Genomic DNA, 26,162 nt, shown 5'->3' with positions numbered 1-26,162 from the left:
TTTCATATTGGATCAGAGTGACACACGGTTTAACATTTTCTCGTTTTTCTTTTCCATTTCAGCGACATCGACGACATCAACACGGATATTCTGCACCTGGATATATGGTGAGTGGTGTCGTTTATCAGGTTGGCTATTCGGTGCCTTTCTTCTTTATATGGATATGGCTGTGAATAGCGCGAAGTGAAATTTGTTTCGTTAAAATGTGATTTCAAGAAGTTAATTTGGAAAAAAGTTAGTTTGTAAATTTGCAATTTCAAACGGTCATCTGCAAATATCCTAATTTGAAATTTCGAAATTTCAAATGCAGATTCTCGTGGCTTCCAATTTTTAGTCAAATGCATAATGCATTCTTGAAACCGATGCTTTCACGTTGAAAGCAAAACGTATTACGAGCAGATTTCATTTCACCTACCCTATTTTCCTTCCTATAAAAAAATTGTTTCATTTATGAGTCTACCATTATTCCACCATTTATCTATTTCTTGTTCTATTTCGTATCCTATTTTGAACCACGAACAAAACACTATTTTGCCCGAATTATCCATCGATTACTTCTCGATTTTATTTTTTCTTCTTCATTTTATTTTTCTCCCTTTATGTCGCATCTTGCTTCAAGTGGCAATAATTCAATATCATTTTCTCATAATACCATTGACATTATACTTCAAACATCATCATCTTACGTATCTCACCAGTATATGTATGGAAATCAATTCGTTAATTACTGCCATTACTACCAGCAAGGTTCGTTGAGTAAATAAGATCAATGATTTCCTGAGTGTGCTTTCGTTCCCCTTCTCGTACTCCCTTCTGTGGAAAGTGTTTGTGTTGCCCTGACAGACATAGTTTCAGGGACCACGACGACGAGTCCTCCGTGTTCGATGCAGTGAGCAAGCTGAACGAAGTACGCGGCGTCAAGGGACTCGGAAGATTCTTCAAGCAGATCGCGCAGAGCGCGAGATCCGGCGGTCAGGACGATTTTCTTGGCTGCGTGAATATTCCGCTTCAGGTATTGCATCGATGTACCTAACGAGTTTCGTAATTACGCTTCGTAATTCGTAATAACGGAATTACAAAACTCATAATTTCATTCCCAATATTCGCCTTACGTTCGTTAATTTTAAAGGTTCGTTAAAAGTAGTTTTGATCGTACAATCGACACGTTACGTTTCTTACACGCAAATATCAAATGCGTTTCTTCTATCAATAATTGCGAAGAAAAATTCTTTGCATAACCAAACAAACGATTCAACATTTATTGAATTTATTTAACGTTAACACTGATGACACGCATGAATATTATCATTTCGTTTAGCTCTTTTAAGTACATCTTTTCTGTATCTCTAAAACTATCATCGACAAATCTTCTAGATCAAAATACAATTTACTGTTACTCTAAATACAGAAAAACAGTTAGAGTAGAGCCTCCTTTATGCCTTATCGGAACTAATAGCGAGACAAAATTGCTCGGATAATGGAATTTTCGAATAACAGAATAATCACTTTTCTCATACGAAATTTCATTTATTTAAATACAAATTAAGATTAAGTGGCAAATCCTTTACACACTTATGGATCTCGTAGCTTTTTCTCTGTTACGTCATGTAATTTATTCGACACAAGTAATCGCATAGAATTACGTTCTTTTTGTACTTTGAACCATAGCTTTTGTTCGCTGCTTTCATTTACATAAAATCGTCATTATTATCGTCTTCGTGGCAACGAAACTGTTCCAGCCAGCATCTGAGAAATCTACGTATTTCGGATAATTTTGTATATCACGTTTTTATTTTTTTAATGTCTACGATTGTGGCTTTTCCAACACCATGTATTTTCATTAATTCTGCCGCGCCTGCACCACTTTCCAGTTTTTCAATCGCGTCATATTTCGTTTTGACAGTTTTATAGAACGCTGTTACTGTCATGCTAAATTTTAATAGCCAGAACTCAATGGAATAAAGCAAAGAATACATTGCAACGTGAACACCGATGAAACGTGTATAAAATTGTGTAAAAAAAAGATGTTACATAGCCGGTTTCCATATTTAATGGCATAGGTATCGTTATTACAATCTATCGATCATCAAAGCAATTTTACTTGACGTTAATTTTAAAATTGCAGTTCGATTTTTTTTTTATATATTCTAACATGGGGTAGACAAAAGAGAATCGTTTGTTGGCAGGATATTCCAAGCACGGGGCTGGATCGATGGTACAAACTAGAGGCCAGAACGCAACGAAGCACAATTCAAGGTAGAATTAGATTAAAGCTATGGTTATCAACGAGAGAAGACCGTGGGACGTCCGAAGAAGACAACTGGGGAGAGCTCAGACAGCAGGAGAGACTTTACACGGTCTTTCTCAATCACGAGATGAACAAACAAGGAGTATGTACCATCAACAAACAGATATACATTGTTTTTTATATCTTTATAAAATACAAACATTTAAATATTTATTTTAAAAAGTTCCTAAAATTCCTGATAAAAATTCTCGAGATTCTATCTTCGTTTTGAAAATTAAAGAAAATTTAAAGAATATTATAAAAAAAAACAATTTTCATAATATCCATAATATATATTTATAAATAATTTGCTGAAATTCAAGGATATAAAATGAAGCACATATTTTTTATAATAGCAATTTTCATAGTGATCGTACTATATATAACGAAAATAAAATATATTTCTAATTATACAATAATACGATACAAGAAAAAAAATCTCTATTTTTCTCCTATTTTTATTCCATGAAATATTTATAAACAACTATTATAGACACTAGCTCTCTTGCAGAAAGTTAGAAAGGACGAAAGAAGCTCGTAAATATTTCTGAAGATACATCCTTTACTGCAGTCATACTATAATTAAGAAAAAGAAAAAAAGACAACAAACAACAACAAGAAACAGTTGAAAACAAGACAACTTCTAGTTTTATTTTATTACTAACAGCTTGTCGCTTAATTTACTTCAACGTAGGTTAGAACTGAATTATTTTCTTAATTAATTTATTTTCTCTTGTCCTCCTCTTTAATAAAGCAATCTATATATCGTGTAACTACGTGATTCTCCCTGCCTCATTTAGGAAGACTTCACAGGAGAATTGCCACAAACGGCACTAACGATTCTTCATCAACACGCCGTCCAAGGTGATGTCACGGAACTCCAACAAGCGTTAGTTAGATGGGTAGCGACATCCAGGCAATCAGCATGCGACCCAAGAATTCTTCATCGTCTTCTTCAGGTTTATTTTAATTTTACAAACGCCTTTCTTATTCCTTCACATGCCATTTTTCTAATACGTTCTCTATTTATTTATTTTGATAGGAATTAACAAATTAGATATTTATTTATTTCAATAGGAATTAGACAATGTATGGCACACGGACACTCTTTCTCGAGACGAGGAACAATGTCTCGCAGAGTCGTTCAACGAATTCCTCGAAGTAACGTTGAAGAAAGTTCGACAGCACCGAGTGCTATTCCCGCCATTGCATCGACCATCCATCTCTAAATTGGATTATCTTCTTAGGTGCGTATCTTTCTTAGAAGAAGAGAGAAGCAACGAATCGTTTATGAATTCTACTTTATTTGTGATTTTTCCTATATTTTCTATTTAATAAAATTCGGAAAATCGGTTTGAAGATTGAAAACATAAAAGAAAATGACATAAATTCTTTATAATGGTACCTAACCTGGATGTTATTTTCTTTTTCTTTACATTTGTATTATTATTTTATTCATTCATCACTGTACAATTATACTGCGTTAATACACCATCGCTTTGATACTATTATTAACGCCTTGTCTTTAAATCACAGGAAGAAGCTGCAGCGAATTGAAACTTCTATTGCCATAGGCAAATAAGATTCAAATTAAAATACAGACGAATTAAAATCAAGATGAAGACAAATTAAATCCTGACTAATCGATCGATATAAACCCAATTCTCTCAATTTTATCGTTTTATTCTACCCAAAAGCGTACTACCCTTTAAACCAGAAACCTTACTCCTTCATACCTTTGAAAAACAACGAAAGCTTTGATCACCAAACGCTGGCAGAAAAATTCCACAATCTTCCCTATAACTCACCCAGAACTCGGGATATGGTAGAAAGCATACCCCTTACGATAATCTTTGTCTCATGGCGATATCCCAACTAGTTTTCAAGATATGCGCACTTGGAAGCGCGTCACTCGAGACTCGAGATTCTAAGAATGGCAGACAAATTCCTGGAATAGTCGTGGTCTACTTATTTTTCTCGGAAGTGCGTACGTCGTTGACGTAATCGCTGACTCAGACATTTTCTTTGACTGACGTACACGTAGCTGGCTTAGGCTAGGTCAGTGAGCGAGCGCGAAACAAGGACAAAAATACCGATAAGACCAAAATTATGGTTTGCTTAAAACGACGGTATCTCCGGAACGGATAATCCCATCGAGACAAAACAAAAAGCATTTTAAAGAGGATAATATCGTGTTTCTAACAATATCAGTAGCGTTAACTCACGACAGATTTTGTTGGCGCTACATGGCGTTGAAAGGATGCTTCGTTTAACGCGGTCTTTATTTCGCTTAATTCGATTCATCGGTAGGAATGAAGAGTATAATTGTGTTCTTATTACAGTACGTGATAATCTCGTTCCCTTTTGTTGTATCTATCTTCTAACTTTCCGAACTTTGCACGAGTGAATTTCTGAAAGTAAAACGCTACCGTGCTCGCGAGTATCTACACGCGGATTCCGAACTTACGTAGTTAAATTAAAGCGAGCACGCCAAGAGAAAGCAGAGTTTAATTCGCGTAAAAAATTAGCTCAAAAAAGTTACTGGGAATTTGATATACGTATTTGTTAGACTGGTAGGTTTTCGTTGCAAATTTTGTACAGGCAAATTATGAATCGCGTTTATATTTATACATAAATATTTTGTAAATAAGTTGATGCTGGTAATAATTTCTCGAACAATTAGAAGCAAATTTATTATATGTAATTGTTTAGTAGAAAAATTCTTTAACGCGCGTAGCTAATAATTTTGCACAAGTTACATACTATGGCCGCAGACTATTAAAATATATACGTAAATGTTTCGCAATGATAATTTTCTCTAAGAAACAAATTGATCTGTGCAATTCTCCAATTAACCTAGTTGACCAATTTTATATAACAATTATATATAACGCAAGATTACTTGAATCCTCGATACGATTACAATTACCCTGAAAAACTAATGTCGAAAACCTTCAACGTGTAAATTTGTATAAAAATACCTCTATTAATCTCATACGTATCGTTCTTCGCCAATCTTTGATAAAACTGAGGTATCATTAAACGAAAAAATTGTCGCTGAAAATAATATTGAGAGCCTACAATACAAAAATACTTTTATTATTTATTGCCTACAGATGTTTAGGACTGCTATCGAACATGAAAGCCTTCCGTGCGTGTTGCCCATTCAATAAGGAAATCCGCGGAGAAATAATAACCGCCCTAAGAAAGGGAACCCTCGAATGGTTAGTGCTCGATTGAACTTTTTCATTTCATCTTCTCTTTCCTTCTGTATTTTTCTGTTTCGATCGCTACATTCGATCAACGACGTTGGTTTCCTGTTCAGGTACGAGGACACGAGGCAGCAGACAATGTGTTACGATAAAGAGCCCGATCAGGATGCAGATAAGGTTTTGCAGGACTTCACCAACTTAGTAACCGCGTTACTGGTAGACTTGGAACAGGGACTCACTTACTACAACAGTCTCTTTGAAAGGTGAGCTTTTCAAATTCCTCGATTCCCTACGAATTGAAATTTAAAGTTAGCCAAACTTGCGTTCGTTGGCAAAACAAAGTGGTAAAACGTTCCCCCTTGTATTTGGTCTTTGATTAAAAGTTGAATGCCTACGGTTAAGTGTATATTGCGTGAACAGTGTTTACAACGGAGAATAGTTTTCCCCTCTTTTATTTGCTTTTGAAAACCTTGAGATTATAAAGAGTATCGCGTACTTTGTAATTTTACCGTAGAATAAATATTAGACTTATTTTTTAACAGGCGGAACATCAAAGTTGCCTAACCGATGACCGTGCTATTGAAAATTGTTCTACCTTCGGTTCTCTTTGCTTCTATGGAAAATTGCTTTTTCGAATGAAACGTACGAATCTCTTGTTCCTTTAACGTGAGATTGCGAATGCACGGAGAAACATACTTGTTATATAGAAACAAAATTTCCAAACGAAAATCGTATTATTAACGTCAAAACTGCTAGAATAGCCAAAATAACTAGTCCGTATTTTTTTATTTTGTACACCTACGACCATGATCTTTCGAAATTTCGATAATTTTATTTAGTAAAGTACACGACAAAAGATTGATATCCTTCGCTTATATCGTATCTCTTCCTCGCGTGTCTATTATTTTCGTATCAGTTTTTTACGTTACTCGCGAGTAGCTCTTTTACACGTAGGAAATTAAAAATTAGAAAAATGTATCCAATATTATCAAAAATATTCAAAGTATAATATTTATTGTAACATTCGGTAGATGAAATATGTTTCTGCTTGTATTCCACTTGTTTCACTAGGTTTATAAAAATACGAGTTTGCAAAATACGGTATCCGCTGTTTAACCACGAGTAAAGGAAAATCATATATTATCCACGATAAATATTTCAAGTTAAAGGGAAGATAAATCGATTTACAAACGATAGATGAAATGTTGTGTTTCAGCACGAACGGCGTGCCATATTTCTCGGCGGTGTATAAGCAATTGGACAAGCTGGTAAGCAAACCCCGCGTGAAAAAGCGATCATTTCCAACAAATATGAAAGACGAACGAGAAACATATATATATATATATATATATATTTATTTATACATATATCTATGAAATATTCTCACTTGATAGATCGCGACGATGCAGAATCAAAGCACACAATCATTATGACACACGACTATATTTTATTTCACTGTTTCGTGAAGCTGGATGTGCTATGTTTGGCTTTATGCTTTATTCAAGACGTCGATCGTGTTTTTCTTTTTTTCTTTTCTCAAATTTTCGATCGATATCGAAAACAAGAAGAGCTAGCTATCCGTTTAACGATAAAACAATCGTCCGTCGAAGATCTTCGTAAAAGAGAGGAAACAAGACACGCGATTGGAGTTAATAAAAGTTAAAGAGAAACAGACATCAGAGAGAAATTTTCTATCTAAATTCACGCGTCTAGAAACGAGATAGAGAGAAAGAAATTATTTATCGATTATTTTATAACGTGTTCTTGCGATTGGATTATTTTCAATTCTGCGAATTCGGTCGACGTCCTTGCATCGAAATAACTACAGAACATATTACTCTTTATATATAGGGTGTTCCAGGAAAAAAGCGATAAACGAAATGTCGGCAAAAATAAGTTAAAAGTAAGTGGAAATTTCGAAATTACAGCGATCCGAGTATCGTTTATATCGTTCGGATGTTTGCATTGTGAGATGAAAAGTAAAGGAAAGGATGGAGCAGGGACACCCTATAAATAAGCAAATCGCAGTGACCTGAAGGCTAGGTTGAACGAGGATGGAACGATGTTGAGGATGAGTTTGATATGTCCGTCAGGTCATCGCGATCTTACTGTACACGAGATGTTTGTCCATAGCTGGCGGAACACGTGGCGAAACACATGGAGAACACATCCGAGGTACTTTTTCATCGCCACCACGAACTGTTAAAACCCTTTTCTATTTCTACTCTATCTTTCTTCTTCGATCTCCTTGTATATGTAACATTTGAACTGTCGTATCGAAACCGCTTGCTTTTATTCGCGTACGTTTTTATTAGTATCAAGGAGGAATTAAATATCAAGGAATTAAATAAATGACAAAAAAATATATCAAATAGATAAACAAGATAAGCTCAATCTTTTAATACGCGAGTAAAAATTTAAGTACGCAAATAGAAAGAATAGCGGTTGATTAGCTAGTAGTTTCTTGAATACCGTTCTACGATGATTACTTGTAAATACTGCCTCTTCTCAAGTTTTGGATCACTAGTAAAATTTAGAATTTTCTGAGATTAGTTAGGATTTAAATAAATTTACGTACAAAAGAAACATACAAAATTCTACTTGCTGATGTAGTAAAATATTTGGCATTGTTCCGACACGAATGCTCGATTTCGAACAAATATCGTAAAGTAGTTCCTACGGTTGATAACGATGTCAAGAAGCATCAGTATGGTGCTATTAGAAATACTTTTGATTTAATTCCGCATACATGAAACATTTTACGAGATCAAAGGGAAAATTATTTCTTTATGAAGGAAATATTCCGACTGAGAGACAGCTCAACGAAATAACGATCTACAGGTGTTCTTTGACAAATATTAATTAATTAATTAATTAATTAATACAGACAGCCTACTGTCTACACTGTATGTAGTTCTTAATGAAGTTTTTGATGTTCATAAGTGTAGTTTGCTATCTTTGGAAAGAAACTGCGATGGAAGTGGAATCGAATCGATAGCGTATCGAGATTGAAACAAATTTTTGTTAGTTCTAGAACAATCGTACTTTTTGTAATTTGATAGGATTAAAGTCTTATGGTCTATTTATTTATAATGTTATACGATACATTTTATTTCTTATTAGTTTCAATGTCAAGATTTGGTGAAATATATCGTCTAATTCGAGCATCAATTTTCATACACGATCAGGAGTTTCATATTAATTAATTACGTTTTGTATCGCATACGTTATTGATACGAAGAACGATATAGAGTACAAACTACGAAAAGTAAATAGTTTTGTTCGACCGTGTATGTACGACCCAATATTTTGTGCATATGAATCCCAATGAAATTAAAGCCACGTAAATTTATTAAATGTTCCACGAATAGAATACATGTATCGAAATCATACTTTGTAAAAGAATAAAATACACAAAGCTAACTAAAAATACGAAACCAGAATACAATAGGTTCGAAGACTCAAAGATTAAAAAATTCAAAGATTTGTAAGTCCGCGAATACAATTTTTTAGAATGGAAAAATTTGACTTTCGAAAATTCGAAAGAATCTTTTTCCAACAAATATAACGTGAAATACGAGGGAAAGTTCAATAACCCTGAAAAGAAACGCAAACGCAATTATCCGAAGTCTTGATACTCTAATTTCCTGACGGTTCACGAGGGAAAAAGTGGATCTAGGACGGATGAAAGAGGGTTGTCCGGCTGATTCGTTGCCACTTCCATTGGCGCGCGAACGTGCTGACGTAAAGCACGTAATTTTTCACCGTATCTTTCACGGGACGCCGGAGACGCGAAGGGCCACACCGTGATGCATGACGTTGCTTTCCATTGGCAGCTCTTTTATTTCCAGCCGAGGTGCACGCGTTTCTCTTTTATCAAAGGAATACCACTTGCTTGTTAAACACGTCACACGCTCCGCATGAATCTTCCGCGTAATTTGCCGGACACCGCATAGGAAATATACATCGAACCCGATGCATGCGCTCGCCAAACGTTACTGTATTATTAATGAGGTAGAATTTGCGAACAAAGTAGAAACGTAGTTTCGATAGTTCGAGAATTTTAGACGATGAAACTTCTCTGGTCACGCTTGGACTCCTGTGTTTCTGTAAATTCATTTTATTTTATCGATTGATTTTACTTAGCGCCTACCACATACATACGGAGAAATTAAAATTCATCGTGTTTTCGATGAATTTCGTTGGAATCGAAACTTTTAATTTCGAGTTTGAATCGTTAGAGCGATAGAAGTTTAAGTTTCTTCTTTTAATTTTCATTCGGTGAACAAGGAAACGTTGATAATACGTAAGATTGTTTTACAAATGACGAAATTTGTACTTTTTATTTCGATCGACTTTAGACTGTTGATTATTGATTCTCCGAGTCAACCGAACGATTGTTTTCTTTATCAATTGCTAACGATAGGAACACGTCGCTTACATTATTTTTTTTTTTTAAGAAAACATAACGCAGTAAAATTATGAGCAGTTATTGACCTATTAAAATACAATGTTGCTCATTGAACATCGAGTATAAGAGGATCATATATATTTCTATTTATACAAAGAATCCATATAAACACCATTGTTGTAACATTTTCTAATTTTTATAATCGGATTCGCCAAGAATTTAAATTAGAAATAATATTAATTCCATTTTTACATCTACAATTCATATCATATGATACCTACGTATCATTCACATTATCTACTTTAATATTTCCCTCTTCTGTAATATTTGCTCACTATTTCGTGCATCTTCTCGTCACCTTATTGCGATACACGTTTAAATTATAAAAGGTAAAAGAGAAAGCCATTGGGAAGACAAGCGAGGTCTTATCGAACGCGTCGATCTAGCGCATTTTCCAACGAAATTCAGAAGAAAACGGAACGATCGGTAGGAATATACTTAGTTTACTCGTAGTCACAGGATATCAAGCACGCAAATCGATCTTTTTTTTTTTCTTGCACCTCCAGAGATGTGCTTCCCGCGCACAGCCACTTAAACGTCCCTGTCGAGTCCCGGTTAACCTATCTCTCTGTAGGGTGTCCACCACTTTTACGCAAGTTTCCGAAACGTTTAGACGCTTCGATACAATTTCACCAACTTTGCCAAACCCAAGGGAAATCCTGTAACTTTCTGTACTTAAGCCGTTGCGTTATGAATCTCTCTTACGATTAGGCGCCAATGTGTGTGTCTACTAAACGTCCTCAACTTTGACGATTAAATCTATTTTGCAGACAGAAATTGAGAAAATATAGATATTTATAAATCATTCGTTTATCGCTGTTCGTGGATCTTGAATTTTAGAAATTAGCTGCGTCTTCGATAAATAGGAAATTCTATCCCTTTCGATCGAATTAATGGTGATAAAAAAATACGGTGACGTCGAAGAAGTAGCGGTACTTTTGTTAATATGTAGTGGCTGAATCTTGTAATACGGATAATGAAATAGCGAAAACCAATTATTCTGTCTTTGCTATGAAAAATAAGTTCGTTTTTTGTAAAATTGTATTCCCGTTGGAAATAAACTGCATCTCGACTCTGTGAGAAAATTGCGTTCTTGTTAATTGAGTTAGTAGTAATAGGGAAATATGAGGCCTTGAAGGAGCAGCAATTATTTTGTACATTACTTTTCAACCTCGGCAAATAATTTCATTTTTTCGAAGAAAGCGTTATCTCTATTGATAAGTCAATAATGGAAATTTTTTTAGACTGTATAGCTGAAATCAATTATTTTATCTTTACTTTGAAAATCAAAGTTGATCTTGTGTATAGGAAATTGTACTCTTGTTAGTGGATCGATAACGACGAAGAGACTCGAAAACGGCTGTTGAAATAACGAATGCGATTCGTTTGATAATTGTGTGTAATTTTTATGCAGTCACGGATAGAGTTTGCGTTGAAAATTGAACGAATATTTTAGAACAGAAATAAAGAGGGTAAAAATTTGGTAAAAAATCGGAGATCGTGCTTATCCTAAATGAGTGGTATATCAGGTAAGCTGCGAAGCTCAGACGACTATTCCCACTTTGTCTTCGTTATCGTAATACGGAACGTTTACTAACGTCACGTTCTAAGTGAGAAATATGTACTTTACTTTTTCACGCAATTTCATTTTTACTACGCTTTACTTTACTTTATTACGGCAAACCTACGCTTTTCTACAAAGTTTCTGCAACAGCAACTCGACTGAGATTCCTTAACCGAACATCGCTATTCTGCGGTTAATTTTCATCGATTAGTTAATTAATTAAATTCAATTGTCGTATATCGTTCCGTTCTAATAATCAATTAACTGCTTCAACGAAGAAACATGGCTCGGTTTCTTCGGTTTTAATTATACGATAGCGTCGTAACGATAAATTTATTCGTTAAACGTCAAATCTGAGGCGTTTGAAAAATATCAAGAAGAAAAGCCAAGTAAGAAAACATTTCTTAAAATAATATATTACATTGGAATAATCAATTCATCGAACTTTATTACGTTTATAACAAATACGTAGAACAACGTAAGCGTAAAATTACAGTATTAGATTTAACTCGTTTAAGTTGCGCTATACATTGTCCCAACTAAGACAAGAATTTGATACTTGAAGAGAGAAACTCAATGCGTACTTCGAGGCAACGGGTTAATTATTCTACCTTTCTGACGAAAGACGTTTGCTTCCTTTGCTTGCTTACACGAAACGTCGTGTAATAAACGAGTTATCGTGGGATTCCAGTAATTTCGAAAGTTGCCAAGCGTTCGACGTACACTGGGATTTGTACGTACGCGTAATTGAAAGGACCAAATCTCCAAATCGCGTTGCTAGGGAATTTTCATTTATTTTGCGGGCGAATCGACCGTGTTTCCTGAAAATACGCGACGTCGTTCCTAAACGCAAACACGTGTATTCGATACACGGGAAATTTGACACGTGTAGAAAATTAATTGCTTCTTATACGACGATTGAAAGAGCGATTTTGCTTTGACTTGCCGAGGATAAGTTTTTTAAAGATATATTTAAGTAATTTTTGAAACAATTGTACAGGACTTCGTTTGGGATAATTAATTTTCGAAAGAACGTCCAAGTACATATTTCTATTTATGCAGCCTCGAAAAGGTTTCGGGAGATTTTATTGGCACGAGTGATTAGTTTTTGAATAATCTACCGGCCATTGCGTTTGTTAGTAAATTATTTACTACTATGATCTTATTTCTTAAATTAAATTCTCCCAAAGTATGGTTACATAACGATTACTTTGTCAAGATTCTATCAACACTCTATCAAAATTTGATAATCTGTGAACAACGTTTAAACGTTCTTAATTACATTTAAAGAAATCCTACTTTCAAAAATAGTTGTTATTAGAAATGGCGTGGCAGAGAAACTTGCGTAAAAAGTAAAAAGTGGTGGAAATACGAAAAGACTTGCGAAGCATTGGTAGAATCAGACGCTTGTTCCCTTGTTCTTCGACTTCATCGGAAGAAATGTATTTGATAGATGCAAAACGAACTCGGAGCCAGGGTCACCACGGCTTGTCTTCAACTTCACGGTCAAAACGCGGACGAAGAGTACGTGCTACCACCTGGAGCGGAAATTGGAACGCCAATGTTCGAATTATACTTGGCTCTGCAGGATTTCATAACGTAACTATCAATTGATTAATTATATTGGAAGGTTACGAATAAATATATACTGTGCAGTCGGGAAAAAATCAAACTGAAGAATTAACTATTTCTCAAACTAAATATGATGCAAAATGTGTACTTATGGCCGTTGAAGATAAAAATAAGTTGTTGGAATTCTTACTAGATCTCAAGTAATTTATTACGATGAGACATTCGTAACATTGAATATTTGGAATTCGATGAAATGAAATTTTTTAAACTCTGCAACTTTTTAAATCGAAGAGAAAATTGAATATTTATTTGCGAGGCTCTAAGATTACTTGGCACTATTGAAATTCTTTATCGGTAGGATCTCTGACAAAAGGTTCCGATAAAAAATGATTATCTTTATGGAAAATGTCATATTTTTAGCATGAAGGAGAACCTGCCGCAGTCCGACCATAAAACTTTGGCAATTTGTAAGTATTACGAGTGGTTCAGACCAGCTGTCGATAAATGGTTGGATCTGGCTAAATTGAAGGCGATTCAACGGGTACGAAAATCGACTGAACTTGATCGGATCTGTACCGCCGAATACATTGTGAAACATAGTACCTCCGCCATCGATGTTACAGCTTGCTTCTATCAGGTATGTTAGAAAAAGAAACAAAAAGGGATATTTAAGTCGACAATCGTGTGAATTAGCTTCTTAAAACGAAGGATATATAGGTATAATTTAAAAACTCACAATGTTCGTAGATTAAAGAATTTTGGAAGAAATTGGCTTGGCCGGATCTTCCTGGATCGTACAATTTAGTTCTGAAAGTTGTCGATGTAAGTATAAATTTAACGTACCAAAGGCTTGGAGGATTTAGACGAAGATTAAATTCACCTTTTCTGAGATGTATTCTTTTATTACAGGCTATATGTAGCTCAGCAGCTTATTACGCCGAGATAACGCACCAAAAATTGGCTGATAGCGGTTATTACGAGGACCAGACGCCATATAAGACATCAGACGAGGTAATCGCTGAGGTAGAGACCGCTTCGCATCAGTATGACACGACACTGCTTTGCAAACATAGGCATAGTAATATCAGAAACACTTTGTCACGATGACCAAGATAAACGTCTTTTTTAATACGCTTAAATGTTCGACTCTGCTCTATAGAATATAAAACGCAAATACATAAGCAAATGAATGGCAATATTGTAGAGTAACTCGCAATAGATAGCAAAGAGAAGGCAATCAAATTAAACGCTGCACGTCTGAAAGTTGAAACGATATAACGCCGAAGCTTCTCTTTCTATGTTTTTGATAGATCTGTCTATGAATTTTTCTTAATATATTTATCTATAGAAAAGTTTATTTATCTTAAAAATTATTATGATTCGATAAAGATATTAGATTATATAGTATATACTGTTGTTAATAATTTATCTCTTCAAACAAAAATTAATGAAAACGATATATTACTACTAAATAATTATGATTATAATATGTTACTACTGAATCGATCTTCATCCATGGATTCAATGATCCGAAACTATATTCGTAGATGTGCGTGGCTATCAACGGCTTGGAGTACGTCCGACGATGGCTTCTGAATTTAGGAGAGGAGTTACTCGTGGAAAAAGTTCTAACAGCCTTGGAGTGTCAAGCTGGTGATTCTGCACGAATGCAGTGGAGAACCGCTTTGACGTCACCGCTGGAACAGGCACCAGGACAAATGTTGCTGTTCATAAACCAGATCGTTTCGAGGATCGGCACGAAGGTCAGCATTGCGAGCAAAGAATACAAACCAAACGACTGAGAATGTTTTTTTTTTTTTTTAATAAACAAGTTAGATCCGTTCACTGAGATTACTGTTTCTTTTTAATACCAAAAGAATAGAAAAAATAAGTGTCTTTAGAAGATTACTTCATTCTCATTTCTGACGCGAAAGATCGCAAAATATGCGCAAAATTGAATATTTACGACACGCAATCGAAACAATGGATAATTGATACAAAAAGTAAACTTTATTCTTCCGACAAATTTAAAATAGAAATTTGTTTGTAAATGAATTCAAAATCGAGGATCAATTAAGAATTAATTTTCAATAGTATCGTATTAAATATACCACGCTGTAGCACTACATGTAATATCATAATGTCAAATAAAGAAAGTTATAATTGAGAAATATCTTGATCTACAGATGAGACCACCATTGAAGAAGGCGATGTTCCATCTGGCTTGGTCACCGGACAGTTTGCCCACTTGGGAGGCTATCGCGCCGTTGCTCGAGTATTTAGACATGCACCTGGTGGTGCTAAACTCGGCTCTGCTTACAGTGAACTTCAATCGAGTTCTTCAAGACATCTGGGAAGTGGTGCTGGCTGAGCTGAGCAACCAAATGGACGGAAACGCGGGCGTAAGCAGAATCTTAACGCTATCTCATGACGAATAGGCATAAAATAATATCTTTATACATTTATGGAAAGTTTGATAGTGCGAAAAATATCCAAAAGAAGTATTTAAAATATCCACAGTATTTAATAAAAATGAATCAATTTTCTACCTAGGTTCCATCGTTTTAATTATATTCAGAATATGCATACATATCCGGTACTCTTACGATGAAGTATTTAATGTCGATTGATATCGATGCCTTTAGCATTGCCACCAATCGTTGTGTAACTGAAAACGATAAAGAAAGGATTGTTATTGGTTTGATTTGTTAAAAAATCTGTTTCTCTATAGGATAAACCAGCGATGTTTTACGAAAGACTTCACGAGGCGCTGGACTTATTGGCGACGTTCTTCCACGAGGATGATAAAGGTTTGCCGTTCGAAACACTTAAATGTCAGAGTTTCCTGAATGTTGAGGAACGGCTTCAGTATCACAAAATGGATACAACATTCTTGATCGACCGATTTTATCGACAACGACTTCAGGTTACTATATGATCTGATTTTCTTTTTTCTTTGTGTCGCAAAGCTGTAATCGAAGTTAAATCGAAGTTTGGTATAGTTGCACGATTTTTTTAACTGTAAAGTGACTACTCTGATCTTCTTAGGACCAACTAAACACCGTATCCTCCGAATATGGCGTTCTAACGGTGAGAGCGTATCTAAATCACGATTCTCTGTGCGTGGAAGTTATAAATGCCAGAGACGTGATACCATTAGATCCAAACGGTTACAGCGATCCCTTCGTGATAATCGAATTGCTGCCACGAAGAGTCTTCGAGCATTGCGCCGAGCAGCACACCAACGTCAAGAAGAAAACTCTGAACCCTATGTTCGACGAATGTTTCGAATTGTAAGCAACGAAGAACAAATTTCTAACATCGAATGCAAAGATTTAACTACGTACATACGTTGATCATTCTTTGATATATTCGAAGATTTACGAATACTCAGAAACGTACAGACCTTCGTAAAAGATGATTAAAGGTCTTGAAATTTCAATATTGTTCTTACAATAAGAAATAACTTGGTAGAGTCGTGTCCTAAGGCACACCAATAACTGTCGGTATTGCTGGTAGTTCGTGAAACTTGAATTATTGAATTATTTCGAATCGTGCCTATAAAAAGTTGATTCTTTCATTCGATCGTAACATTTCAAAGTAATCAAATCGATATTTTCCCTATCGGTTGATCATCGTAATCACTTGGCGTATATTTTTATGCCATCGACTCTCTACGAACTTCTCTGTCGTTAGCTCCGTGAGCGTGGAGCAGTGTCGAAGTCCAAACGCCATGGTTCTGTTCACCGTAATGGATCACGACGTGCTCACGGCGAATGACTTCGCTGGTGAAGCGTTCTTGGGGCTCAGCACGATACCTGGTGTTACCGACTCGAATGCCAGTATAGACAATTTCCACGGCCTCAAGCACACCGAGTTACCCCTGATGCATCAGAAGAATCGAAGTGAGTTCGATGAACGCGTACTACGTACAATCTTCTCGTTCTTATTCGATTCATTTTCATCTATTTTCTCTGAAAGAGCGAACATCGTAACAGACGAAGGCGAAGTAAAGATATATTCCTTGTTATTTCGATATTCTTATATTATAATGTCGTTATACGAAGTACGATAATATTGTTATTTAATATTGTTTATATCGTATTCGATGCTCTAGGGTAGCTGGATACGATAATTGAATTTGTTGCGAAACTCCGTCAAACTAATATGATTTCCACGACGTTGAAACAGTAAACGAATTTCATAACAATCTCATCAGACGCAACGTAATCTTGATAAAATGTTTCTTTAAAAATATCCATTTGGAAGAAACGCTGAGTTAGTGAACGTTTCAACAGACTCTTACGACTCGAAATTGATCAGAACTCCCGCGCTGTTCTATCTTTATGATCAGAGATATCGCAAAGGTAGTTGGGAAAATCAAAATATTCGAAACTCTTCGTTATAATAAGTTTGATTGTTCTAAAATTAAGAATTTCTCTCTTTCATCTTTCTCGTACATCGCATACGAGCTATTGACAGACGTTTATAAGTCTACGGACGGTACAATACACGAAGAAACAGATTCGGTAAAAATCTTCGACCGATGTCAAATCTACAATTGGTCTTTTCGTTTCTAGATCATCCGATTCTACAAATTCTGGAGACGAGAGTCGGCGACAAGATGGCCCTGGATTTCGTGAAGAAGCAGAAGCAACGGTTCGCCTCGACGTAAGACGGGTTCGTAACCGGAAACGAGGTAGCACCGCGGAAAAGAGGAATGTCGTCGTTGATATGCGACTATTGTTTTGAATATCAGCACTCGATGGGGAAGAAACAAGAAAAAATCAGAAAAAGTGAAAAGAAAATAAAAAATTGAAAAACGAAAAATCAAAATCCATCCCCGCGGGAAGCAAGTCGACTCTCTTCTCGAGGTTTATAGCCTTGAAATTCGTCAGATCTTTCTCAGTGTAAATCGTGTTGAATATAATCGGTGTTGGTAACTAACGAAGTTAAATAAACGAAGAGTAACATTGTTATTAAAAAAAAAGAAGGAAACATTGAGGATTAAGAAAAAGAAATCGAAAATCGAAGAGAGACTATTGAAAAAAGAGAACATATATATATATATATATATATAAATATATATATATTATTAGAACTATTTTTGTGTGGAGAGGAGAAGAATCGAATTGCAGGAGAAGCGTATAAAAAAGGAAGGAAAATATTTAAAAAAATAAAAACAAAAAAAATCGTTTAAATTTATCAGCCTGATGTATCTAAAGATAAATGTTAAAAACAAAAAAAAAAAAAAAGGAACAAAATGCTACCGTCGAGACCGTCGAAACTCGAAGCAATGCTAAACGGCCGTGACACATAGACGCAACGTTGAAACCGAAAACTCATTTTTCGAAACTGAAAACAGCGTCATTAAAAGAAGATAAAGTAGGGAGAATGAGGATTTATTTCAAACCTCGATACGTCCATCGATCGTAATTGAAAGAAAGTGACTCCTTTTTCCCTTGCATATAAAAATACCGATAACAGATGGAAGAATGAACGAAATAATTAAATATACAAATCTATATATATATATACGTACACATTAAAGTATAAAGTATTAAAGTAACGTAATAATCACCGCCGATTCGCATCGCTTCGACAATTAAAGAATCAATCCCACAGAGAGTCGATATACGATATTTTTCTTACTCGTCATTGGCTAAACGTATCTCTTTCTATCTTTCCACCGCCGTCGTTTCTCACTTCTCGATCCAAATATACTTGCAGCGATATTTTCTTCTGATCTCGCGTGGCGCGATCCATCGAATCCTTTCGTCGAATCTCGTGCGACGGATTTCGATCGACGTTTACAAAAGCGAAACGATATAAGCAAAATAAAATAAAAGAGAAAACAGAAAAAGCATGCGAATGAGAATGGAATTTACAAGAGGAAGACGAAAAAGGAAAAAAACGAAAAAAAAAAAATAAAAAAAAGAAAAGGAAGTAAATGAAAATTCGTAGATGAACGATGATCCTGCGCTCGTGTTGCACCGTGTTGCGTATTGCATAAGGTTGTACGCGGAAAAATATAAAAAAAAAAAAAAACCACACATACACACACGTTACACGCATGTATAATGAATTTAATCGAATAATTAAGAATACCAAGCGAAAGTGTCTAACCCCTTGCGTATCTGTGTCCCGCACACAGGGATTCAGTGTTTGATTTTGCTCGTACAATCTGAAATCTTTCTACAGCTCTTTTCCGATCTCCTCGACACGGCGCGTGTGTCGTGTTTCTAAATCGAATCGATCGATTCGACGAAATTGGACGAGTATCAGACGAAAGAACGTATAATATATGTAGTTGAACGAGTTTGAATCTCATTGGACTTTCTCGTGGATAGTTCGCGAGTTTTTACAAAATTTCGATCGCGATCGTGGTTAAGAATGTTTGGAGGAAAGGAAAGCGGAACGTTAATGACGTTAACGGAAAGGGAAAGTTTATTGAAACGGGGAAATTATAAGGGAAATTGAATGGATAATCGAAGGAAATCGGCGACCAATAACGTAGATAGAACAGTCGGAGTAGGTAATTTCGAGGGAAAAGACGAACGATTAAAAAAAAACGCACACTCGTCAATTTTTCTATTGCACGATTTATTCACGCGCGTCTCGTTTGCGTCTACATACACACGTACGTACGTACACACGCGAGAATAAAACAACTAAATAAATAAAAAAAAAATATTAGAATAAAAAGAAAGAAAAACGAAAAAAATGAGAAACTGGAGGAGAAGATCGACAACACACCTTTGTATTTCACACACGCCTTCGAAGAGAAACTATAAGAAAGAATATGTGAAAAACGAATTTAGGGAAAATTATTTAAAAAAAGAAAATCAAGACAAAGAGAAACGGAAGAAGAAGAAACGATGATCTCTCGAAATGTCGTCTGTCCGATCCTCGGTATAATCTCGTGCATCGAATCCAATCGAACTCTATTTGCTTTTTCAACCTTTTACAATCACCAGAAACGTATGTACGATTTGTCTTGTATCGTAAGACGAATAAATTAATATAAATGTACGGAAATATTGCGGTCTTACGTTCACAGCCTCCCTGCTATTTCATTCATCATTAATTTTTCTTTTTTACACGTATAATGTCCTTCTTTTATTTTCATTTTCTAAGAAGGAAGTCTATATTTCCTTCTTTGCGTTTCTTATTACGAAGATATGGTATTTGAAACGAATAATTCAAAGTACGTGGAAGAAGATGACACTGTAATGTTTAAGTCTAAAAATGAAATTGTCTTGAAAGAATCCTGAGGTACGAGATCTTATCCAAATGAAAGAAATTAACAACGATAAATATCAGCATTAAATTTACAAAAATATCTGCTTTACATTTTTCCACACATACACAAAAATTCTACAAAATTTTCTTCCTCAAATCTTAAAAATAATATATATATATATATATATATATATATATATATATATATATATATATATAGAAAAGATTATACAAATAAAACGTCTTAGTAAATTATCAATCACAAACTGTAAAAAATGAAAAGGACAATCGAAAAAGATCTACAAACGTATCAGGACATCATTGTACGGTATTTTACTCGACTGATTTCTGAGTTTGCACAGGACTATCAACCTTTTGCAACACATTCGCGCATTCTTCTGCCCGTATAATTAATTCACCGTCTAATTTTTCCAACGTTGGTAAACGTCTGGCGACTTCCAATCTCCAGTTCTCCACCTAAAAATGCATTCTGTGAAATATTATTGCGATCAATCAAATTGTTCAAACATTTCTTTACTTAAGTATTTCTTTCGTTCGGTGAATACAACGTTTTGAGAAGTCCACAAATTATTTCATACGAAACATTTGAATATAACATTTTAAAGCGTAAATGCATGAAATTTCTACATTTATCGAAACTCAGGCTTCCAGATAAAAGACGCGTATCTCTTACTTGGTAAACATATCCCAACGTTTCGCCAACTACCTTCATCAAAATTCAAAGAACACGCTGGTGTGAAACGTCGGGAAATGTCTTTCAAGAAGACGTGTCTTACATCTGGAAGCCTGAATTTTGACAATTATGTAACGTCAGGAGCTGTCGTATCGCTTGCTCGCACAAAATCGAACTAACGTTATTACTGAAATTTTAAAAGCCACGAGTTGTTTTTCGTAATAATTTATCCCGTTTAACGTAACATTTGACTCGTACAACAAATTTTGTTAATAGAACAAATGAAATTTTAGAATTAAGTTTGACAAATTACAAAGCACTCCTGTAATTGTGCTGTTTAACATAAAATTTTAAGGTTGTCGACAAAGACATCTACGATCTATAATTTATAATTTGCAAGTTCGATAGTAGTAACATCGTCATTTATTAAATTATTGTTCAAAGAAGACTCTGGTTACAGAATCACGAATCAGGAAAAATATCTTTTTGTCAACTGCGTTTATTCATAACATAACATTTAACGTAACATTCTTTCTCTTAATAACGTCGAATAGAAGATAACAAGATTCTGAGGTATTTTTACAAATGCAGCAAGATTAAACTAAAGACGAAGATGACACAAATAAACCTACCTCTAAACTCTCGTACAATGGATTTCCGACGAATACGAGATCCTGAAGATTGGTAAGTTCTTGAAGTTTGTTAAATTCGATCCACTCCCTAACCAAATTATTCGACATGTAGACAACACGCAGATTCCTCATCGCATTGATTCCCTTCATTTTCTCGATCAGATTGTACGAAATCCAAAGTTCCTCCAGAGTGTCGCCTAATGCTTCTAAGCCAGCGAATCCTTTTATCAAGTTACGTCCTAACGAGAGGATCCTTAGGTTCTTCAGTGTTCCGATTCCTACGTCAATTCCAACAATTTCAAAACTCTTTTTCCCTCTACTTACGCGATTTATGTAACTTTGAAATCCCTGAAAATTAATCGAGGAATAATTTGCCAAAGTTGGTGCTAACGTTTTACCATGAATTATTCGAGTCTGTGATAAAAGTCGAATGTTTAATCTTTTTCTAATATTTTTCTCGCTCTGACTTAATTCTTCGTTCCTGTTCTTATCAGTATTGCGATAAAACATTCTCTGTTAAAAGATATAAATTCACTTCCACTAATATAATAATATTTTAATGCAAATATGAATTTGCACAGAGATATTTGGATCGAATTTAATTAAAACAAGAAATCTCTCATAAATTTAAAAAGGAGGTAAAAATGGATAATATCTAGAAAAAAACGTGAATTCTGAGATATAGAAAAACCCAGAGAACGCGCGGCAAGAACGATGTTTTGCACAATAGTACACGTTGTCTATAATTCATTTATAATCGAGTCAGATAGAATGGCATTAAACGAGCTATAATTAAACGTCGATTAAGGAAATCCAGCAGCTGGTACGATCCATTTACGCGAGATTATTTTGCCCGATTGAACGACTTTATTCGTTAATCCCGCGTGTTTATCACGATGACAGATCCACGCGAATCTACCGATTCCGGATCCTCCATGATATATCATCTTAATATCACCGTCGCGTCAAGCTTCTCGAGCGATGTATTGTGATTTCAAAAAAAAAAAAAAAAAGAAAGAACAGCAGCACAAGTCGAGGGAAGAGTTTGCCATTCGCTCGAGATAAAAGTGACGACGACATAGCGTAATCGTTGAAGCAAAACGTTTACGTGTAATTAAATACGACGATTAATTGATTAGAAATGAAATATTAGTAGAAAATTTGATGACCGAAGAGTATCGTAGATAACAAAATATCGATGTTTTGAAATTTTTATGCTTCGTATTGCAAACGAATAATACAAGATATAACATGGTAAATTTGATAACATTCTTTCACCGTGTTCCCTGAATTTATAGATACCGACATCAGAATTGTATTTGTTATAAATAAACGAATAATTGAAGAAATAATAATATCGAATGAATAGATAGTGATATTATTATAGGTAACGCATAATCATTAGAAGACTGCAAATATTTACGTAAATTCATATTTTTATAAAAGCAAATGGAAAAGATAGTAAGCAGAAATATGTTTTATCTGCTAAACGTTTTAACAGGTGTTAAACTTTGCATATTTCATATACACTTGTATATTAAACACATTCTGCGCATTTTTTCTTCTTTTTTTTTTTTTTTTGAACTACTCTCATAGGAAGAAGGCTAAAAAGAAAATACCCCACTGGTTTCGCTAAAGAAATAAAATAGTCCAACTCGAAGATGGCATCCCGTTGAGAGTATTCCACGTGTTATTTAACAATTAAACTAGAAAAATTTACCGAATGTCCAGCTGGACAAATCGTAAAGTACAAATTTAATAATAAAAAAGAAAATTTTTTTTTAACTTCTCGTAAATTCATGGAAGTCACGATGCGATAATTAGTAACAGGAGAGAATAAAATAGTTAATAATTAAATTTGTCATATACATAATATTAAACGTGTCGTATAAAGTAACCATCAAAAATTATATCTACCCGCAATCTTCTCGATCATGTTCGTCGAGAGCGAGAGCTTCTCGCAATTGATCAAAACCGCTAAAGCGTTGTCCATTTTTTCTATAGGAGGCCATTGGAAGCTCAGAATTACTTCCTTCGCGGTGGAAGCTTCCTGCTTGTTCTCTTCCTCCCAAAGTCGAATAGCTTCTTTGCAGGTGGTTGGTTTTATGGTAGTCATACTTTCCTTCGTTCATCGGCGAGTTTGATCAATTTTTCGCAAAAGCCGTTAGTTTCTGCCTTAAAGAAAACTCCGTTGAAATAAACGAGCACGAATCGAACAAGGCTGTTTCAGCAAATATCACGTGAGTAAATGAAAGCGAGAAATATACGTATACGCAAGGTGAACCATGTTCAACAGAACGAGCTTTTTGTTTAATTAAAAGACAAAGGGAAACAATGGCGGAAATTGCTTAAAAATACTTCTTTTAGCTTTTTTATTTAATTTTTTAATTAACTTCGACCATTCGGTACGATATTTTTAATCTTTCCCTTTTCTCGTTAACGTTACCAATTGTGCTCGTTTTATCCGTTTCTTTTCCTGCGCAATCTTCTTCTTAATTGAATCAACCTGTTTATTTCTACGAAGGTGAACGCTGTTAAGAATATTTTGTGAGAAAATATTCAGGTGAGTTATCTCGCGAACGAATACCACGCGAGATACTAAAAATTCTTTAATAAGTCGCGTGCCTCGATCCTGTGTCTAAGATGTCTCGGCTGGTCACCAAGGTATCATAAGCGTTTCATAAACCGCTTGCTGCGTTTCCTCAATGAAATTTCAAGTGTCGCCACGCATATTACGATCTTCTATTAGTAGCCTCTCGTACATCTTCTTTTTTAATAAATGTAAAATGCACGTACTTTATACTTTCTTTAAATAATCCTACTACATAAGAGGATCTTCTTGAAACTCATACTCAAACTTTTATTAAAAATTGTAAAACGTTTCGAGAAATTTGTTAGTCTTGCGCTTAAAATATAAAATATGAGAAAGGCGACAAAACAGTTTGCTCGAGAATAACACAGAGTATCGTTTGAAAAAAGAAGATACCAATTAGGTAAGTAGCCGCTGTAATCGATGCTGAAATAGGCGAGTAAACGATGAAAAAGCTATTACAATATCATTTTTCGAAATTCTTTTAAAAATCAAATATCAAAGGTACGCTAAAGAACAAAGGGTAACAGTGTCTCTTTCGTTTTATTTTCTTTCCATCGTTTATTTTATACACCTATCCGCTATTTATAATTTACCTGACAATAAAAACTTTCGACGATACCATTAATTTTCCACCGGAATATCTCCCGTAGCCAACCAATCGGTACACTTTTCCATTAAAAGGTTCCACGTATTACCAGATAAATTTTCAAACGACTCTGTTCACGCATGTCAATGGTGGGCAAAAATTCCAATTCGAATCTTCTGTCCACGATAAACGTAAAATCTTTCCTCGATCGCGTTCGACGTTATCACTTGGTCACGTTTCGCCGTGCAATTTCGAAGGATGCGCGAAACATTTTTCTTCCAAATTTGACGGAATATCGTTTGTTATCGTTTATCCGAGCTTTCGAGGTTACAAGAATTCGACATTCGTTTTGACTCGTGGCAAACTGCCACGACTGGAGCCTGGTAATATCTGGCACCAATCAAAATAATCGATGCTCATGGACGCATGCGTCTGGCTGCCGTTATTTATCAACCAAGCGTCCCAATAAGATTTACGACGATATTAACGTGGAAAAAGTGCAGGTCTCGGGATCCGACTGGGACCGTGTGCGTTCGTTAGCTGAAAAGTTCAGGGCTCTCGTTAAAATCGATCTCGAGATCGCATCGATTCCAGGAGATAATAACGAGTTTAGAACTCGTAGACCTTCGACAAATATGTTGAAAGTTTCGAATGAATTTCCAGCGTACAGGGATATAGACAGATGTAGAATTTCTACGAAGAAACTGTGAAATTGATTTTTTGGTAAATTAAAAATAGCTAAAGGAATATCGAATAAAGAAGGATACGTAATCGTCAGAATTGATTTCTTTTAAGATTTTCGACTTGAAACGTATTATACCTTACCGTGGTACATACTTGAACCGTGTCGTTCAAATCCATTTAAAAACTATGAAAATCTAAATATATGAAAGCTATTGTTATGAACTATGGATAGTTTATAAACGAAAAATTGTTACTTCTAGGATTATCGGGACACGACCTTCTTCTCGTTTATGGAGATGCATAATTTGTAACCCTTTATCCGGTGATGAGGTATCCCGTTTGCGACCTAAAAACAAATTTACGGACCTGGATACCTCTTTGTTTCCGTGCCTATAAAATATCCAGTAGAAACCACGAACTTGGTACTTCTTGATACTAAAAGATGCAAGGGAATAAGAAGGAACAAGAAGAGAAAAGACAAATTGCACGAACAATTCTGGATATTGTATGTTTGTTATCGTCGAGGTAGAACGATAGATACGACGATCGAAGGAAAAGTTTTGAGGAGAAGAAATTTTAAATAGCGGGAAACGCGAATGAGAGGAGACGCGAAGGATTTCGCTGC

The 26,162-nt window shown here is 35.1% G+C and overlaps 3 protein-coding genes across 9 annotated transcripts in view; 1 reads left to right on the top strand and 2 right to left on the bottom strand.

Moving 5' to 3' along the window:
* The window catches only part of LOC126868540 (BAI1-associated protein 3), a 123,719-nt gene extending 103,575 nt beyond the window's left edge, over positions 1–20,144 (top strand). Inside the window, exons 9-27 of one of the 3 annotated variants that reach the window (XM_050624523.1) lie at positions 63–107; positions 856–1,012; positions 2,187–2,390; positions 3,088–3,246; positions 3,365–3,534; positions 5,404–5,511; positions 5,613–5,762; positions 6,716–6,767; positions 7,633–7,674; positions 12,988–13,133; positions 13,527–13,743; positions 13,854–13,928; positions 14,016–14,129; positions 14,654–14,869; positions 15,293–15,508; positions 15,838–16,032; positions 16,155–16,399; positions 16,803–17,011; positions 17,687–20,144. In XM_050624523.1, coding sequence (XP_050480480.1) covers positions 63–107; positions 856–1,012; positions 2,187–2,390; positions 3,088–3,246; positions 3,365–3,534; positions 5,404–5,511; positions 5,613–5,762; positions 6,716–6,767; positions 7,633–7,674; positions 12,988–13,133; positions 13,527–13,743; positions 13,854–13,928; positions 14,016–14,129; positions 14,654–14,869; positions 15,293–15,508; positions 15,838–16,032; positions 16,155–16,399; positions 16,803–17,011; positions 17,687–17,781 — 2,815 coding nt within the window. In that variant the 3' untranslated portion in view covers positions 17,782–20,144. The remainder of the gene's footprint in view (positions 1–62; positions 108–855; positions 1,013–2,186; positions 2,391–3,087; positions 3,247–3,364; positions 3,535–5,403; positions 5,512–5,612; positions 5,763–6,715; positions 6,768–7,632; positions 7,675–12,987; positions 13,134–13,526; positions 13,744–13,853; positions 13,929–14,015; positions 14,130–14,653; positions 14,870–15,292; positions 15,509–15,837; positions 16,033–16,154; positions 16,400–16,802; positions 17,012–17,686) is intronic. The other 2 variants (XM_050625309.1, XM_050626169.1) reach the window with 2 other exon arrangements.
* The window catches only part of LOC126865048 (GTP-binding protein RAD), a 126,951-nt gene that overhangs the window by 19,734 nt on the left and 81,055 nt on the right, over positions 1–26,162 (bottom strand). The gene's annotated exons all lie outside the window — the stretch shown is intronic.
* Positions 20,543–25,704, bottom strand: LOC126866426 (dynein axonemal light chain 1-like). Of its 5 annotated transcripts, none has more exons than XM_050620365.1 (4): positions 24,861–25,704; positions 23,592–23,845; positions 21,675–21,952; positions 20,543–20,838 (listed from the first exon to the last, which is right to left on the bottom strand). In XM_050620365.1, the coding sequence occupies exons 2-4, from the start codon at positions 23,788–23,790 to the stop codon at positions 20,764–20,766; spliced, it is 552 nt and encodes a 183-aa protein (XP_050476322.1). In that variant the 5' UTR covers positions 23,791–23,845; positions 24,861–25,704; the 3' UTR covers positions 20,543–20,763. The 5 variants fall into 5 exon arrangements, with proteins under 5 accessions (XP_050476322.1, XP_050476057.1, XP_050476147.1 ...); XM_050620100.1 differs by having other exon boundaries at positions 20,543–20,825; positions 23,592–23,849; positions 24,861–25,594; XM_050620190.1 differs by having other exon boundaries at positions 20,543–20,825; positions 23,592–23,849; positions 24,887–25,594.

Source organism: Bombus huntii, chromosome 1, assembly GCF_024542735.1.
Source record: "Bombus huntii isolate Logan2020A chromosome 1, iyBomHunt1.1, whole genome shotgun sequence".
NCBI lineage: Eukaryota > Metazoa > Arthropoda > Insecta > Hymenoptera > Apidae > Bombus > Bombus huntii.
The sequence above is the reverse complement of the archived record's forward strand: the minus strand, read 5'-3'. Positions and strand labels throughout refer to the sequence as shown.